Here is a 20,072-nt window from a genome sequence, read left to right on the forward strand (position 1 = left end):
AAGTGAGTTTGGTGAGTTTGATGAACAAGAAGCCTGTGTGACCCAGAGTAGAGGGAACAAGGAAAACATTGGCAGGAAATTAAGTCAGAGATTTAGGCAAGGAATCAGATCATACAGGGCCTTGTGGGCAGAGGAAGGAGTATGGAAGAGTCGAGGTGGGGGATGGCATTGAGAGTTTCTAATCAATGAAGGAAGATGACCCAACTTATAATTCAAAATTTTCACTCTGGCTACTGTGTAGACAGATTATAGGAGGGTGAGACTGGAAGCACGTGAGCAACTGAGAGGTTACTGCATGGACCCAGGTGAGAAATGAAAATGGCTTCCATCAGGATAGAAGCCATAAAAATGAAGAGAAGTGGATGAATTCTAGATAAATCTTGAATCTAGAATTAGTAGGACTTGCTGATGAAGTTGATGTAGGAGAGAAGGAAAATCTGGGAATGACTCCTGGGATTTTTGTATGAAGAAAGAAGCTAGCTAGTAGTGATATTGAGAACAAGAAGATTAGATGAGAAATTGATATTTCAAGGAGAGGGTTTGGAATTAATTATCTGAGACGTATATTAGATATCTAAGGAGAAAACATTAAGAAGTTATATATGAAAGTCTAGAGCTCAGAGGAAAAGAGAAGTAGGGCTTGAAGACATAAATTAGGTTTCACTAGTTTATGGATGGTCTTCAAAGCCAAGAGACCATATAACATCATCTAGCAAAACAGTATAGATAGAGGTTTCAGGTAAAGATGGAAGAATGACCAGATAATGATGGAAGAGTGACCAGAGGTACCATACTCTCTCCCTCCTGGAGCACCATTAAAACAATACAGTAACTTTTCAAAGTCACGAACCCACAAGACAGGGAAAGCAAAAGGGACAAGATGATAGCAATAAAATTTGAAAGCTGAGTGGCAAACTGGTGAATGGTAAATGACTTAGGAAATCCAGGAAAATAAATGTGGGGATTCTGCCAGCTGCTGAGTATGTCTATTCTAAGCATGAATTCCAGAGTTAGGGAAATAACCACAGGGTGGGTTTGGGAGTCCACTGGGTCCACTGTGAGAGGAATGTAAGCTAAAACTCCATCGATCACCTGATCTCCCTAAGCCCCAACTCTGACCAATGGACCACAGTGACACTTTGCATCTCCTGGAATTAGTGTCAGCTCAGAGCCAGTATCTAGTAATTCTCCAAAAGTCTAATCATTTCCCTTCTTCTAATGCACAGTCACACTGGTAAATGGCAGCAGGGTCCCCTTGGGAAAGGCTAGGAGAAAGATTTACAATATAAATTTTTGGCTGCACGGTGGGTCCCTTCCTTAAGGAGACATAAATGACCCTTCATCATCCAAGAGGCTCTGGACCTGTAAACTGGCTTAATCTGGGAATTAATTGAGGGGCTATGACTATAGTTCTGTTTCAATTATTCTTCAGACTTCTGTTCACTAGACTTAGAATTTTTCCACTCATACAGATCAAGTAAAGAAAGTTGAGTCCCAAGCTAACATGAAGAAAAATAAGAACCTATTTTATTTTACATAGGAGAATTCCTGAAAGACTCAAACTGGCAACACCAGATATTTACGAAAGTGGGAGTGCACAAGGGGAGATGGGGGCTGGCTAAAATAAGTGTTGGTTGAAAATCTGTTTCAGAACCAATTAGATCCCCAGATCATTCCTGCCACCAGGGCCGAATGCTGAAGGTTTATTTCTTGAAACAGTACAATAGAGAGCATCTGGATTAGCAAGAAACAGTCACAGTTGAGGACAAGATACTGGGCTGGAAATAGGAAGAGTGAATGAATATCCTGGAATGCTGAGACCTACAGCCCTCTTGCTCCACTGAACCAGCTCTTTCCCTCTATGCAGGTGACCAAAACAGTCTCCGCTCTGGAGACTCCAACCAGATCAAGAGTAAAGAACTAATCATACTCCCTGCGACGGTTCCACAACTATATAGCCGAGCCAAATTGCCAGATAGTGAAGTTCAAAGTTGACAAGCCTCACAATGTGCAACGAACTTCCAATCAGTGTCTTCATCTTCCTTTTAAATATGAGCAAAGAAGAGCCATCAGATATTGAAGAAAAGCATCTAAGATAAGGCAAATACAACACAACACAACACACACACACACACACACACACACACAATTCAGGAGGAAGAAAGAAAAATGACCATGAAAAATGATCACAACAATGAAACAAGAATAAGATATCATCAAAAATAAATAATCAGAGAAGAAAAAAATAATTATTGGTTATTAAATAACAGAAGATTTAGAATATATGATTAAGTTTCCAGAAAGAGATAAAAATAAAAAAGAAAAGGTAAGAAGAAAGAGAAAAGAAAGAAAACAGAAGAGAAAATATGAGAAAATTAGAGAACTGATTTAAGAATTCCAATGTCTGAATATCAGTAAGGGAGAATGAGAAAAAAATGGAGGTGAGGGCGAGGGGGAGGAAATAATCAGCAACAAGAAAAATAAAAATAAAAAACCCTCCAGAACTCGGGAATATCAGTTTCCAAATTAAAAGAACTTACCAAATATAGAGAACAATGGATGAGACTGGCCTACCCCAAAGCAGAGGGAGAGAGGAGAAAAATCAAAACCAAACAAAATGCAAAATAAAACAAAAAAAAAGTTCACATACAAAGTTTCATAAAACAGAATGAACTCTGACATTTAAAAAATAATCTTATTTTTTAAATTATCATAGGGTAAAACAAGTTTTTTCTTTTAGTATACAGATTTGTGTAACCACCACCACAAACAAGATACATTACAGTTCCACTAAACCCAAAAGTTCCCTGGGACTACTCATATAAATTCTCAGCTCATGCATAACCCCTGACAGCCACTGATTTGTTTTCCCTCACTATAGTTTTACCTTTTCAAGAACGTCAAATAAAAGGAATCATACAGTACACAACCTTTTGATACTGGCTTGTCTCACTCTGAATAACGTCTGAGTTTCATCCAAGTTGTGTATCATTTATTTTCTCCATTGAGTACTATTCCCTTGTATGAAAGTACCCCAATTTATTCATTCATCTTTTGAAGGACATTTGTATTGTTTTCAGGTTTTGGCTATCATGAATAAAACTGCTAAAAATATTCATGTGTAGATTTTTGAGTGAACATAAATTTTCATCTCACTAAGGTAGAGAGACTTCTGAGTCACATGGTTAGTGTATGTATAACTTCATAGGAAACTGCTGAATGATTTTTCAGAGTGGTAGTACCATTCTGCATTCCCACCACCAATAAATGAGAGTTCCAACTGGCAGCACTTGGTGGTGTCACATTTTTTGTTTTAGCAATTCTAATATGTGTATAGTGGTATGTAATTGTGGTTTAAATTTGCATTTCCCGAATGGCTAATGATGTTGAATATCTTCTCATGAATTTATTTGCCATCCTTATATATTCTTTAGTGAAGTGTCTGTTCAAGTTCTTTGCCCATTTTTAAATTGAGATGTTTTGGTTTTGAGAGTTCTTATTATTGAGTTTTAAGAGTTCTTTATATAATTGAGATATAAGTCTTTTATCAAATATGTGGTTTGCAAACACTTTCTCCCAGTCAGCAGCTTGTCTCTTAGTTTTCTTAATGATCCTTGGCAGAATAAAAGGTTTTAATTTGGATGAAGTCCAATTTTTTGAGTTTTCTCTGTTATGGATTGTGCTTTTGATGTTATTTCTAACCCCAGATCATGAAGATTTTTTGCCTATGTTTTCTTCCAAAAAATTTTATAGCTTTATATTTTACATTTACATCTATGACTCATTTCAAGTTAATCTCTGTATAGATGTGAGGCTTAGATCAAGGTTCCATTTTTAAATGCAAATGACAAATTGTTATAAAACAATCTGTTGAAAACTATTCTTTCTCACTGAATTGATTTTTGCACCTTTGTCAAAGATCAAATAGCTGTTTTCATGTGGTCTATTTCAGGACTCTGTATCCTATTCCATTGATCTATGTACCAACATCTTGATTGCTGGAGCTTGAGAGTAAAGTGATTCCTCCAACTTTGTTCTTCCTTTTCAAATTTGTTTAAGCAATTCCAGCTCCTTGGCCCTTACATATAAGTTTCGGGATTAGCTTGTCTACACTCACAAAAAATCCTGCTGGGATTTTTATTGGTTTTGTAATAAATCTATAGACTACTTTGGAGAAAAATAACATTTGAAAAGATATTTCATAAAGTAAGATATATGAAAGGTAAATAATCACAAAGAAAAGTGGTCAACATAATTAGTCAGCAAGGAGATGATAAAAACTATACCACTACAGTGCTGGCTAAAATTAAAAAGAATCATAACACCAAATGATGGCAAAGATGTGGAACAACTGGAACTCTCATACATTAGTGATAGGAGTACAAATTGCTACAATCACTTTGGAAAATGGTCTAGCAGTTTCTCAGAAACTAACCGCATAGACTTACCATGTTACCTACTAATCCCAATCCTAGGTATTTATCCAAGAGAAATGAGAACATATTTTCATACAGAGACTTATTTAAAATGTAGTTTTATTTGAAATTGCCAAAAACTGGAAACAGCTCAGGTGTCTGTCAATATAATTGATAACCAAATTGTGACATATTCACTCAATGGAATACTACTCAGGAATAAAAAGGGACAAATTACTGATACACACAATAATATAAATGAATCTCAAAAACATAATACTAAGTGAAAGAAGTTTTACACGCAAGTATAAGACATCACTTTTATATAAAGTTATAGAACAGGCAAAACTATGGTATAAAAATTAGAATAGTGATTGCCTCTGTGTGAGTAGGGCAGGAATTGACTAGGAAAAAGCATGAGGGAGCTTCCTGGGATGATGGTAATATTCTCTATCTTTATAGGGGTTTGGGTTCCGTAAGTACATGTACTTGTTACGAACTCAGCAAATGTACACAAGATTTGTGTGTGCATTTTGTATAAACATTTTACATCATAAGAAAAAACTGTAAAAAAAAATTGAACTCTAGCTAATAATACACACACTAAAGTATTTAGGGAAAGTATACAGATATCTGTAATTTACTTGAAAATATGTCAAAAATAAGAGGGACTGATGGATACAAGGATAAAAGGGTAGATATGTGATAAAAACAAGTGTAGTAAAATGTTACTGGTAGAACCAACGTGATGTCTATAAAAGCAGTCACTTATGATTCTTTCAACTTTCCTGTAGGCTTGAAAATGTACATACTAAAATATTGGGACAAATGGGGTTGGGGTATAAAAGTGAAGTCAGGAAAGGAAGGGATAGTAGAGAATGAAAAGGGGAAGCACCAGTGAAGCAGAAGGAAAACCAGGAGAGTATAGTATCTCAAAAACCAGTTAGCGAAGCAATTTCAGAGGAGGAAATGATCAATTGTGCAGAATTCTTCTGAAAATTTTAATAGTATTAAAATAGCCCCATTGGATTTAGCCATATGATGGGTGTGAGTGGAGGAGAGCAAAGCCAACTGAAGTGAAAGAAAGAAAACCACTGGTTTGAAAGTAAAGATAATGAATAAAAACCACTCCCAAGAAACTTTGCTGTGAAGGGGACCAAAGAAATTGGGCAGTAATTGGTCAAGTGTAATGGACAATACTGGAGCATATTTACGTGTGGATGGCGAATGATCCAGTAGAGAACCGGGGGATGTAGTGGGTAGACACATGTCTCCTCGAAAGATATATTCAAGTCCTGACCCCCAGTGCCTGGTCACATTTGTGACCTTACATGCAAATAGGTTCTTTGTAGATGTAATCAAGTTAAGATGAGGTCATGCTAGATTAGGGTGGGTCCTAAGCCAATGATTGGTGTCCTTATGATAAGAGGATACAATAAGAAGAGAAATTTGGACACAGACACAAAGAGATACAGGAAGAAGGCCATGTGACAACAGAGGCAGAAACTGGAGTGATGCAGCTGCAAGCCAAGGAACGCCCAGGACTGCCAGCAACACCAGAAGCTGGGAAGAGGTAAGGAAAAACTCTTCTAGAGCCTTTGAAGAGAGCATGGCTCTGCCAATGCCTTGATTTCAGAGTTCCATCCTCTAGAGCTGAGAGAGAATAGTTTTTGGTTATCTTAAGCTACCACATGTGTAGTATTTTGTTATAACAGTCCTAGGAAATGAATACATGGGAGAGTAAAGATGAAGAGAAACAGGGGTGATGTCCTTGAGAAGGTGAAACGGAACCATTTGCAAGTTACCAGGGGAGAGGCTGGCCTTTGATAGTACCAGGGCCACTTCCTTCTACTGAAATAAGAATTTATGTCGAGGATGTAAATAATTAAGGGCTTACCCAGAAGCTCTGGACAATAAAGAATGCTTCAAACAGCCTTCATAATAGATTCTCTTTCCTTTTAACTCCTATACAATATGAAGCGTACATATTAAAGTCACTAGTCTTCCTCTAACTATGCATGAACCAACCCATGAAACTTAAATACAGTAATTCTCCACTTTCCAAAAGGGGTTTGAGAACAAAGAAGCAAGTCTTGTCAACAGGGATGAACTAAATGGTCAGCAAATGGTCACATCAGATCACTGTACATGATAGGTATGGAGACATCACAATATACCCCACCCCATAAATATGTACAATTATTATATGTCTATTAAATAACACCTTTTTAAAGTACAAATATGTTTAATAGAATTCAAGTCATACAAAGTATATTCTCTGATCATAATGGAATTGAATTAGAAATAAACAACAGAAAGATCTCTGCAAAATCCCCAATTATTTCAAACTAAGCAATACACTTCTAAATACCCCATGTGCCAAAGAATAAATGAAAAGGGAACTTAGGAAGTATTTAGAACTAAATGAACATGAAAAACACAACATTCAAAATTTGTAGAATGCAACTAAAGTTGAACTTAGGAAGAAATTTATAGCACTGAACATTCATACTTGAAAAAAAGAAAGTCTTCAATCATTGACATGAGAGCTCTCATCTTAAGAAGAAACTTGAAAAGGAAAGCCAAATGAAACCTAAAGTAGAAGAAAGGAAATATAAAAAATCAGAGTAAGCCAGACGTGATGGTGTACGTCCATCATCCTAGCTACTCAGGAGGCTCAGACAGAAAGAGCACTTGAGCCCAGGAGTTCGAAGTTGCAGTGAGCTATGATTGAATATCACCTTTTTTAAAAGCCAGAGAAAAGCCTGATCATCCAAATCTGGGACTCATTCCTTACCTTGAGCTGCTGCTGGAGCTCACTGTTCAGCCGAGCCAGCACTGCGTTTGCCTCTTTATTTTTGCGGATGGCAGTTTGAATGGCCTTCTTCTGTTTGGAAGACTGCCTATAGAAAAGCACAAACACTTCAGTGAAAAAGGTACTTAGAAGTCTGGACCCTTGAGGGTCAGAACTCTAATTCATGAAAAGTGTTAAAGTAACAACTGGTTAACAACACAGGGCTCCAAAAACAAAATCTCATATTCACAGGTGGCCAGGCAGATCAACACCAAATGAAACAAATTTGTTGTGATGAATTATTTACACCTGAAGTAATTCCCATTTTATAACTTGAATAAAAGCTGTGAAGTGGGTCTTTTCAAACATTCGTGTTCCATTATTCCAAGACACTTTAATAAGTATTTCTTCCTGACAAACCATATTAATTGGAATGCCCTTTTCGTGTAAGAATTAATAGCACTTAAAAGACCTGCAGGTGTCCCCTGTGAACAAGTCTGAAGGAAAAGAAGAATATTCTTTTTATCAAAAATTCTACATTAACTCAGCCAGACTACCTACCTCTACCTTATTTGTTATTAGGCATGAATGCCTAAGTATATGTGTGTGTGTGCATGCATGTGCACTCGTGTGTATGTGCATTGACCAGCATATATCTGTGGCACTTGAGAAAAACACAGAACGTTTTAATACCAGTATTCCCCAATTAAGAGCAAATTCATAGAACAGGCATAACCAGAGTGACCACGCATCCTACTGTGCCCATTACATTCTCTATTTAAATTATCTGTCCAGCATAAGTACTATTAGCACCCTCTTTACCTTTCAAAACCATCCATGGTTGGGATGATAAATCAGTGTGTTTGCCACAGGGATAATCTATAATCTTTCATCCCACAGCAAGAAACACTGAATTCTTAGAGCAAAAGAGCAACTGATGTTCTCCTAGAAAAACAACCATATGTGCCACCACTGGGAGATGGGTTCTAGGCCAAAGCAACTGAACTAGGATGGACTCTGACCACTGTACAGATCTGATTAATACTGAGAATTGGCTGGGCGCAGTGTCTCAGGCCTGTAATCCCAGCAATTTGAGAGGTAAAGGCAGGATGATCACTTGAAGCCAAGAGTTTGAGACCAGACTGGGCAAGATAGTAAGACTCCATCACTACAAAAAATAAACTGAAATTGGCTGAGCATGGTGGTTCATGCCTGTAGTTCCAGCTACTCAGGAAGCTGAAGGTGACAGGATCACTTGAGCCCAGGAATTCGAGGCTGCAATGAGCCATGATCATGCTACTGCACTTCAGCCTTGGTGACAGAGTGAGACTTTGTCTCTAAAAAATAAAAAAATAGAAAGTGAAAAGACAACCCAAAGAATGAGAGAAAATATTTACAAAGATGGCTCAATTTTATCATATATCTGACAAGGGAGTTGTATTCAGAATAAATAAAGAACTTACAACTCAAAAATAGAAAGATTAATAATCCAGTTAAAAGTGGGCAAAGGATATGAATAGATATTTCTCCGAAGAAGATAAACAAATGGCCAATAGGCACATGAAAAGATGCTCAATGTCATTAAACATGAAAGAAATGCAAATCGAGGGTGGGATCGATCCAAGATGGCCAAATAGGAAGAGCTCTGGAGTGCAGTTCCCAGCCAGAAGAACACAGAGGGTGCATAATCACCGCATTTCCAAATGAGTTTTTACTGCCCACTGACCAGGAGATTCCTGGGCAGAAAAGTGCCACGAGTTTCCAGCATGGCTGTTTCAGCCAGCGCTGTGGGTCTCCGCACAAAAACTCGCACAAATCCAGGCAGCCATTTCAACAGGCGCCTGGAACGCCTGGGATACAGAGCCACCCATTTAACTCAAGAAAAAGGGGCTGAAACAGGGAGCCAGATGATCTGGCTCGGCTGGTCCCACCCCCGACAAAGGTCAGCAATCTGAAATGCTCTGGATTGAGAGTTTCGCAATAAGCACAGCTGGACCCGGGATGGTCCAGCTCGCTGGGGAGAAGGGTGTCAGCCATTACCACGGCAGTCCGCCATTACCAAGGCTGTCCGCCATTACCAAGGCAGTCCGCCATTACTGAGGCACACCACCATTACTGAGGCAGTTCTAACAGGAAGTTCACACAGCAGCTGGGAAGAGCCCACAGCAGCTAAGTAACACCTCTGCTGGAAGACTGTAGCTAGACTACCACCTTGCTGGGCAGGGCATCTCTGAAAAAAGGCAGCAGCATGTCAGGAACTTATAAATAAAGCCCCACCTTCCCAGGACAGAGCACCTGGGGAAAAAGGCGTTTATGAGTTCTGCTGCAGCAGACTTAAAGGTACCTGCCTAGAAGCTCTGAATGGAACAACGGAGCTCCCACCTCAGCACTTGAGCTTCTATAAGGGACAGACTGTCTCCTCAAGCAGCTCCCTGACCCCTGTATATCCAAAGAGACACCTCATAAAGGAGAGCTCAGGCTGACATCTGGCAGGTACCCTTCTGGGATGAAGATAGAAAAAAAAACTGGCAGTAACCCTTACTGTTCTTCAGCCCCCATGGGTGATACCCAGGCAAGCAGGGTCTGGAGTGGACCTCCAGCAGGCCTACAGCAGAGGGGCCTGATGGTTAGAAGGAAAACTAAAAAACAGAAAGAAGTAACTTCAACATCAACAAAAAGGACGTCCACTCAGAGACCCCATCCGAAAGTCACCAACAACAAAGACCACAGGTAGATAAATCCACAAAGATGGGAAGAAACCAGTGCAAAAAGGATGAAAACACCAAAAACCAGAACGCCTCTCCTCCTCCAAGGGATCACAACTCCACACCAGCAAGAGAACAAGGTTGGATGGAGAATGAGTCTGATGAATTGACAGAAACAGGCTTCAGAAGGTGGGTAATAACAAACTTCTCTGAGCGAAAAGAACATGTTGTAACGCAATGCAAAGAAACTAATAATCTTGAAAAAAAGGTTAGACGAAATGGTAACGAGAATAAACAGCTTAGAGAAGAATATAAATGACCTGATGGAGCTGAAAAACACAAGAGAACTTCGTGAAGCACACACAAGTTTCAATAGGTGAATCGACCAAGCAGAAGAAAGGATATCAGAGACTGAAGATCAACTCAATGAAATAAAACAAGAAGATTAGATAAAAAAGAGTGAAAAGAAATGAACAAAGCCTCCAAGAAATATGGGATTATGTGAAAAGACTTAATCTACGTTTGATAGGTGCACCTGAATGTGACGGAGAGAATGAATCCAAGCTGGAAAACATTTTTCAAGATATTATCCAGGAGAACTTCCCCAACCTAGCAAGGCAGGCCAATATTCAAATCCAGGAAATACAGAGAACATCACAAAGATATTTTTCAAGCAGAGCAACCCCAAGGCACATAATCGTCAGATTCACCAGGGTTGAAAAGAAGGAAAAAATACTAAGGCAGCAAGAGAGAAGGGTCGAGTTACCCACAAAGGGAAGCCAATCAGACTCACAGCGGATCTCTCAGCAGAAAACTTACAAGCCAGAAGAGAGTGGGGGCCAATATTCAACATCCTTAAAGAAAAGAACTTTCAATCTAGAATTTCATATCCAGCCAAACTAAGCTTCATAACCAAAGGAAGATAAAATCCTTTACAAACGAGCAATTGAGGAGAGATTTTGTCACCACCAGGCCTGCCTTACAAGAGCTCCTGCAGGAAGCTCTAAACATAGAAAGGAACAACCAGTACCAGCCACTCCAAAAATGTACCAAATGGTAAAGAGCATCGACACAATGAAGAATCTGCATCAGCTAACAGGCAAAACAACCAGCTAGCATCAAAATGGAACCATCAAATTCACACCTAACAATATTAACCTTAAATGTAAATGGGCTAAATGCCCCAATCAAAATACACAGACTGGCAAATTGGATAAAAGTCAAAACCCATTGGTGTGCTGTATTCAGAAAATGCATCTCACATACAAGAACACATATAGGCTCAAAATAAAGGGATAGAAGATTTACCAAGCAAATGGAGAGCAACAAAAAGCAGGAGTTGCAATCCTAGTCCCTAATAAAATAGACTTTAAACCAACAAAGATCAAAAGAGACAAAGAAGGGCATTATGTAATGGTAAAAGGATCAATGCAACAAGAAGAGCTAATGATCCTAAATATATACGCACCTAATACAGGAGTACCCAGATACACAAAGCAAGTTCTTAATGACCTACAAAGAGACTTAGACTCCCACACAATAATAGTGGGAGACTTTAACACTCCACTGTCAATATTAGACAGATCAATGAGACAGAAAATTAACAAGGATATCCAGGACTTGTTTTAGATCTGGACCAAGCAAACCTAATAGACATCTACAGAAATCTCCACCCCAAATCCACAGAATATACATTCTTCTGAGCACCACATTGCACCTATTCTAACACTGACCACATAATTGGAAGTAAATCACTCCTCAGCAAATGCAAAAGAATGGAAATCATTAACAAACAGTCTCTCAGATCACAGTGCAATCAAATTAGAATTCAGGATTAAGAAACTAACTCAGAACCGCACAACTTCATGGAAACTGAACAACTGGCTCTTGAATGTTGACTGGATAAACAATGAAATGAAGGCAGAAATAAAGATGTTCCTCAAAACCAACAAGAATGAATACACAACATACCAGAATCTCTGGGACACATTTAAAGTAGTGTCTAGAGGAAAATTTATAGCAATAAATGCCCACATCAGAAGCAAAGAAAGATCTAAAATCAACACCCTATCATCGAAGTTGAAAGAGCTAGAGGAGCAGGATCAAAAAAACACAAAAGCTAGCAGAAGACAAGAAATAACTAAGATCAGAGCAGAACTGAAGGAGATAGAGACACAAAAAAAACTTCAACAAAATAAACAAATTCAGGAGCTGGTTTTTGAAAAGATCAACAAAATAGACAGATCACTAGCCAGGTTAATAAAAAAGAAAAGAGAGAAGAATCAAAGAGATGCAATAAAAAATGACGAAGAGGATATCACCACAGATTCCACAGAAATACAAACTACCATTAGAAATTACTACAAACAACTCTATGCACATAAACCAGTAAACCTGGAAGAAATGGACAAATTCCTGGACGCTTGCACCCTCCCAAGCCTAAACCAGGAAGAAGTTGAAACCCTGAATAGACCAATAACAAGGGCTGAAGCTGAGGCAGCAATTAATAGCCTACCAACCAAAAAAAGCCCAGGCCCAGATGGGTTCACAGCCGAATTCTACCAGCATACAAGGAGGAGCTGGTACCACTCCTTCTGAAACTATTCCAAACAATACAGAAAGAGGGAATTCTTCCCAAATCATTTTATGAGACCAACATCATCCTGATACCAAAACCTAGCAGAGACTCAACACAAAATGAAAACTTCAGGTCAATATCCACGATGAACACAGATTGGAAAATCTTCAATAAAATACTGGCAAACTGATTGCAACAGCACATCAAAAAGTTTATCTACCACAATCAAGTAGGCTTCATCCCAGGGATGCAAGTCTGGTTCAACATATGCAAGTCTATAAACGTAATCCACCACATAAACAGAAGCAAAGACAAAAACCACATGATCATCTCAATAGATGCAGAGAAGGCCTTCAACAAAATTTAACAGCCTTTTACGCTAAAAACTCTCAGTAAACTAGGTATAGATGGAACATATCTCAAAGTAATAAATGCTATTTATGACAAACCCACAGGCAATATCATATGGAATGGGCAAAAACTGGAAGCATTCCCTTTGAAATCTGGCACTAGACAAGGATGCCCTCTCTCACCACTCCTATTCAGTATAGTATTGGAAGTTACTCTAGCCAGAGCAATCAGGCAAGAAAAAGAAATAAAGGGTATTCAATTAGGAAAAGAGGAAGTCAAATTGTCTCTATTTGCAGATGACATGATTGTGCATTTAAAGACCCCATCGTCTCAGCCCAAAATCTCCTTAAACTGATAAGCAACTTCAGCAAAATCTCAGGATACAAAATCAATGTGCAGAAATCACAAGCATTTCTATACACTAATAAAAGACTAAAAGAGAATCAAATCAAGAGCGAACTCCCATTCACAATTGCTACAAAGAGAATAAAATACCTAGGAATACAACTAACAAAGGATGTAAAGGACCTCTTCAAGGAGAATTACGAACCACTGCTCAAGGAAATAAGAGAGGACACAAACAGATGGAAAAACATTCCATGCTCATGGTTAGGAAAAATTAATATTGTCAAAATGGCCATACTGCCCAAAGTAATTTGTAGATTCAATGGTATCCCCATCAAGCTACCTATGACCCTCTTCACAGAACTGGAAAAAATCACCTTAAACTTCATACAGAACCAAAAGAGAGCCCACATAGCCAAGAGAATTCTAAGCAAAAAGAACAAAGCTGGAGGCATCATGCTACCTGACTTCAAACTATACTACAAGGCTACAGTAATCAAAACAGCTTGGTACTGGTACCAAAACAGAGGCCTCAGAGGCAACACACATCTACAACTATCTGCTCTTTGACAAACCTGACAAAAACAAGCAATGGAGAAAGGATTCCCTGTTTAATAAATGGTATTGGGCTAACTGGCTAGCCATGTGCAGAGAACAGAAACTGGAACCCTTCCTGACACCTTACACTAAAATTAACTCCAGATGGATTAAAGACTGAAACATAAGACCTAACACAATAAAAACCCTAGAAGAAAACCTAGGCAAAACCATTCGGGACATAGGCATAGGCAAGGACTTTGTGACTAAAACACCAAAAGCAATGGCAACAAAAGCCAAAATAGACAAATGGGACCTAACTAAACTCCAGAGCTTCTGTACAGCAAAAGAAACAATCATTAGAGTGAACCGGCAACCAACAGAATGGGAAAAAATTTTTGCAAGCTACACATCTGACAAAGGGCTAATATCCAGAATCTACAAAGAACTAAAACAGATTTACAGGAAAAAAACAAACAACCCCATTCAAAAGTGGGCAAAGGACATGAACAGACGCTTTTCAAAAGAAGGCATAGATGATGCCAACAAACATACGAAAAAATGCTCATCATCGCTGGTCATTAGAAAATTCAAATCAAAACGACTTTGAGATATCATCTCACGCCAGTTAGAATGGCAATCATTAAAAATCTGGAGACAACAGATACTGGAGAAGATGTGGAGAAATAGGAATACTTTTACACTGCTGATGGGAATGTAAATTAGTTCAACCATTGTGGAAGACAGTGTGGCAATTCCTCAAGGACCTAGAAATAGAAATTCCATTTGACCCAGCAATCCCATTACTGGGTATATATCCGAAGAATTATAAATCATTCTATTATAAAGAGACATGCACACATATGTTCATTGCGGCACTGTTTACAATAGCAAAGACCTGGAACCAACCCAAATGCCCATCAATGATAGACTGGACAGGGAAACTGTGGCACATATACACCATGGAATACTATGCAGCCATAAAAAAAAAGATGAATTTGTGTCCTTTGTAGGGACATGGATAAATCTGGAAACCATCATTCTCAGCAAACTGACACAAGAACAGAAAATCAAACACCACATGTTCTCACTCATAGGTGGGTGTTGAACAATGAGAACGCATGGACACAGGGAGGGGAGCATCACACTCTGGGGTCTGTTGGGGGGAACTAGGGGAGGGACAGTGGCAGGGTAGGGAGGTCACAGAGGGATAACATGGGGAGAAATGCCAGATATAGTGATGGGGGATGGAGGTAGCAAACCACATTGCCATGTATGTACCTATGCAACAATTCTGCATGATCTGCACATGTACCCCAGAATCTAAAGTACAATAATTAATACATATATATATAGAGAGAAATGCAAATCAAAACCATAATGAGGTAACACTTCACACTCATTGGGATGACTGTAATTTTTTTTTTTAAAAAAAAGGTAAGTGTTGACAAAATGGAGAAATTGGAATGCTCATACATTGCCAATGGGAACATGAAATGGTGCAGCCACTATGAAAAAGTTTGGCAGTTCTACAAAATATTAAACATAGAGTTACTACATGACTTAGCAATTCCACTCCTAGGTACAGACCCAAGAGAAATGAAAATGTAAGTCCACACAAAAACATGTACACAAATAGTATAGTGGCATTACTCTTAAGAGCCAAAAAATGGAAATAAACAAAATGTCCATGAACTGATGAATCAATGAATCAAATGTGGTCTATCCATACAATGGAATATTATTCAGCCATAAAAAGATAAGTCCAGATTTATGCTACAACTTCGATGAACCTTGAAAGCATTATGCTAAGTGAAAGAAACCAGTCACAGAAGACCACATTTCATGATTTGATTTTTATGAAATGACAAGAATAGGCAAAGCCATGAAGATAGTAGATTCATGGTTGTCAGGGGCTAAGGGGAAAGGAGAGAATGGGGAGTGATTGCTAATGGGCATGGATATTCTTTTAGGATGACAAAAATTAGATCATGGTGATGGTTGCATAACTTTGTGAATAAACTAAGAACCACTGAATTGTATATTTAAAAACATGAACTGTGTGCTACGTGAATTATATTGCAATAAAGCTGTTATAAAAAAGAGAAAAAGAAAAGATTTCTGTATGAACTCCACCAGAAGACCTGACATCTACTCTGGAGAATGTTAAGCCACCACTGACTGAATTAAATTAACATGAAGCTGAAATTAAAGTGGAGTTCCGGTGTAAAATTGAGCCATCTTTGTCTCTGTTAGGAATTCACCCCCACCCCCGCCCTCAGGCTTAATGGGGGCTGGAAGATGGTTAAAGCTCTCAGCAAATGTGATGAACAAAATATACTTCCTTTATGGACTGATACCACCAGGACCTGTCCATGTGGGAAAAAAAATCATCTGAAGGAAAGAGCTGGAGAGATTCAGAATGGGACTTCGGCTTCAAAGACAAGTGGCTAACATCACCCACAGAACCTGCTGCTTTTCATTCTACAATAGTGTAAGCAGAAGAAAATCTACAGCAGCATCTGAGACCTGCAAGAGCCCAAAAGCAGGGTTATGATGGCTCTTGAATATTTATTTTAGTGACTGGCCAGGCTCACTTGTGGTCAAGTGACAGGAGCAGGTTTCTGTCCTCAACACCTTCCTCAATTTCACTACAAAGAAATTGAAGCAAGTGATGGCTCTTCTCAAAGTCAAAGTTTTACAGAGAAGGATAGTTTGCCCAGAGCATCATTGTCTCAGTCCCTGGCCATGTCCACAGGTGTCTCCACCCTCCCTCCAATATCTGTTTCAGCTGGTTAGATAAATATAATGGAGGTTCTGCATGTATCCATTCTGTGCTGAGATGACCAACAACAGAAACTCTTTGCGGAGATTTAAAAAGAATCACATACCACACCTACTGAAAGTGTGTCCGTGGGTGAAGGAGCTAGCCATTTGCCCTGGGGGAACAGGAGATAACACAGGCAGAGAGGCAAAATTGCCATTTACAATACTATCTTCTTGCCAGGAAAATCTGGGCCAGCACAAGAAAGAGGGGTAGGAAACAACAGAAGGTGAGAGGAAGGGAAAGAAATCAAACCAAACCAAAACACCACAGCCTGGGACTCACCTGCCCCTTTATGTCAGGTTCAGTTCTGTAGCTTATAAAGCCTTCTATGTGACGGGGAGACTTGAATCCCATCACAGAGATGAACAAGATAAAACTTACAACCATGAAATCCTTGTATTGATGTGCATGTAAATGTCAACACATTTACACATCCGTGTACATCTCCGAGCAAGATTCTGACCTCGCTTTTGTTTATGTGGTCTACTTACTTTTGGACTGTTGGATGCGATTTCACGGTTGCTGCAGAAGCTGGCCCACCTGCAACAGTGGAAGGCTCTTGGTTTTCTGTAGCTTGATTTTCTGGTCTGAATTTCCTACGAATGGGCTTTGATGGTGGCTGAGAATACGGTACATCCTGTGGATTTAAAACAAAATAAAATGTAAAAGTTAAACATTTAAATGTTCCCTCCACTCTTCCTGCCAGTGTCCCACATTCCTTTAGCCCCAACCCCAAGATCAGGAGGGTGCTCTATCTATTGACCCATAGCTCAGCAAGAACTAGGGGGACACAGGCATCAGAGTCCAGTGGTCTTCCCTTTTTTCTTTTTCTTTTTAAATGTTTCAAGAAGTCTATTACTTCTTGTCACCTGAAAGTCACACAGACCCTGGGTGCATCTCACACCATGGGGCCTTTTCTAACTGAAGACAAGATAGGCTCCTGCCTCACTTTGGAGCCTTTTAAAACCTAATCTTTGGAAGTTTTTAAAAGTCTTAGTCACATGCTCATCATTCTCCTACCCCCAATTCCTACATAAAGTCAAGAAAAGGAGCCACAGTATATTCTGGAAGGACACAGTTGTTCCACTTCCTTGGAGGACTCTGCCTCACCTGTGCTCCTGAGCCCAAGGCCCACTTTCTCTGAAGGAAGAAGAGCCTGGGAGAAGGACAAGAAGAGGGTGAGGAGATGAATGGAAAGCGTGATGAATGATGGGTACTTACTGAGCAAATGACAGGTGTCCCAGCGGCATGGCTGGGCAGATGCCAGGTGAAAATGCCAGGATGCAAGAGGAAACCATGGTACAAAGACCAAGAAGGAGAGCTACCCCACCCCAAGAGGTGCTCATAGAAGCTTAGCAGGTAGATGGGGTTTTGCTAAATACATGTGTCCCTACCCACAGCCCTTTATGATCTTGCCAAAAACAGGGCCACCATGTTTAGCTGGGGAGTTGAGGTGGTGAGTATGTACTGTCATATACAAAATGACGTCAAGGGTCAAGCCCAGGAATCTTCAGGACCCCAATCTTCACAAAGAACCCACATTCTAGGAAATCTGAATCATTAACACTCATTTCAGGACATGGAAACCTTCAAACAATAGATCTGCCAATAGAGATAAGAAGCCCAGGGGTGGGAATCACAACACCATCTGATAGCATCCTGAGGCTGACCTTACCTTCTTTGAGGGACTACTTTCTGCAGCCTGGGATGAGGCTCTGCTCAGCTGTGGGAGTAACTCGGCCTCCGACACTTGTTCAGACTGTAGCAAGAGATCAGAGAGAGGACAGAAATGCAAAAACACAATCACCTAAATATATAACAAAGAGCACTTAGGAAGATAATCACCAAGGGAAAACTGATTTAGGCCACCTTGCAGCCAAGAATGCTTATGTCTGCTGATCCTTGGGAAAAACCTCCCATAGATGATGCTATACCCTCCCATCCCTCCTTCACAGATTGTTCAACCTTAGGAAAAGTAGTCACGGGAATTTCTTCTGTAATTGAACATGTGTATGGCTAAAAAGCTAATGCTTTGCAACAACAAACTCTAAAAATAACAAGGCTTATTAGAAAAACAGGGTTAGAAAAAAATGATTTTAATTTGAACACCAACAAAAACAATCATCATCATTTAAAACACTGTGATTTTTTTAAATGTTAAGTCTCTAATAAAGAAATACTCTATGAACAGTATGAAGAAGAGGTGAGAACTATCCCCCAGGCCAACCAAAGCCCACGCGCTGCTGCATCCCCAGATCCAGCACCTACATTCCACTGCAGTTGCCACCACCATGCCCAAGAGAAAAGCTGAAGGGGACACTAAAGAAGATAAAGCCAAAGTGAGGATAAACCACAGAGAAAATCTGCAAGGTTCTCTGCCAAACCTACTCCTCCAAAGCCCAAGCCTAAAGAAGCCCCTGCAAAGAAGGGAGAGAAGCTAAAGGGAAAAAGGGAAAAAAGCCCACGCTGGCAAGGAGGGGAATAACCACACAGAAAATGCAGAAGCCAAAACAGAACAGGCACAGAAAGTTGAAGGCACTGGGGATGCCAAGGGAAGCGTGTGCATTTTTGATAACTGTGTACTTCTGGTGACTGTGCAATCTGAAGTACTCATTTTTTATTAAGTTTTATAAAAATGCAGAATTGTTTTTATTTTTTCTTTTAAGCCACGTTGTTAGCACACTGAACACGTCATTGTTGTTTTATGGAGAAATGGCATATGTCACTAACAGTATGTATCTGAAGCTGGACTGATGTGGAGGAAACACCTTTCCCTTCTAGTTTTGTAAGACATCTTCTTGGTTCCCAGTAGGAGGGACTGTCTGACATTGACACACACAGTCACCTTGGCACAAAGGCCTTGTGGCATGGAGAAAGAAACTCCTCTTAATGTCCCCCCTCCCTCTCTGCCTTCAGTATACACTTAACTCCCTCAATCCCTCTCCCTGTTGGGGTCTGGCCCCTAATAACCGGTTACCAGTCAGGCTGGCAATCTGGACTTTCCAGTGAGAACCTTTGAAAGACCAGTGCTCTGTTTCTAGATTGTGGATCTTCAGATAAATTCTGCCATTTTTGTTTCATTTCCTGAAAGTCAAGGTCAGCTCATGAAAAGTTCTTAAACAGCATGTTGAATATGAAATGTCAAGCCTCACTCTGAACTTTCCCTCTTCAGGGCACCAAATGAAGACTTCATTGGGTTTTATTATGGCTTTCTGGTTTTGGAAGTCCATTGAAGGAGGGAGTCTGAAAGTTGTATACTGTTAATGATTGTCACTCATGTCCTGCCTGAAATACCATGATTGTTTACAAAAAGTATTTTTAATAAAGCTGGATACAGTTTGGGGGAAAAAAACACTTTAGTAAATATGGCCCTTTACCTTAAAAAAGGAAGAGGGACTGTATGTAGTCAAAGGAGTTATCAGAAGGGTCGAGGGTGTTGAGTGGGATGGAATCAGTGACTAGACTCACCAAAATTGGCAAGGAATGTCCCCAAAGCACTTCAAGACAGATCGGGTGCCAA

General features: G+C 39.6%; 1 protein-coding gene across 10 annotated transcripts in view; it reads right to left on the bottom strand.

Annotated features, from left to right (window-relative positions):
* Positions 1 to 20,072, bottom strand: part of REPS2 (RALBP1 associated Eps domain containing 2) — a 285,301-nt gene that overhangs the window by 65,014 nt on the left and 200,215 nt on the right. For 9 of the 10 annotated variants that reach the window (XM_064364499.1, XM_064364494.1, XM_064364493.1 and 6 more), the window contains 3 exons: positions 18,228 to 18,311; positions 17,044 to 17,189; positions 7,213 to 7,318 (listed from right to left, as the gene is read on the bottom strand). In XM_064364499.1, the coding sequence (XP_064220569.1) occupies positions 7,213 to 7,318; positions 17,044 to 17,189; positions 18,228 to 18,311 (336 nt within the window). Of the gene's footprint in view, positions 1 to 6,943; positions 7,009 to 7,212; positions 7,319 to 17,043; positions 17,190 to 18,227; positions 18,312 to 20,072 lie in introns of those variants that run through there. The other variant, XM_064364498.1, reaches the window with a different exon arrangement.

This window comes from Aotus nancymaae, unplaced genomic scaffold, assembly GCF_030222135.1.
Source record: "Aotus nancymaae isolate 86718 unplaced genomic scaffold, 86718_ANA_hifiasm-v0.15.2.pri h1tg000058l, whole genome shotgun sequence".
Taxonomy (NCBI): domain Eukaryota; kingdom Metazoa; phylum Chordata; class Mammalia; order Primates; family Aotidae; genus Aotus; species Aotus nancymaae.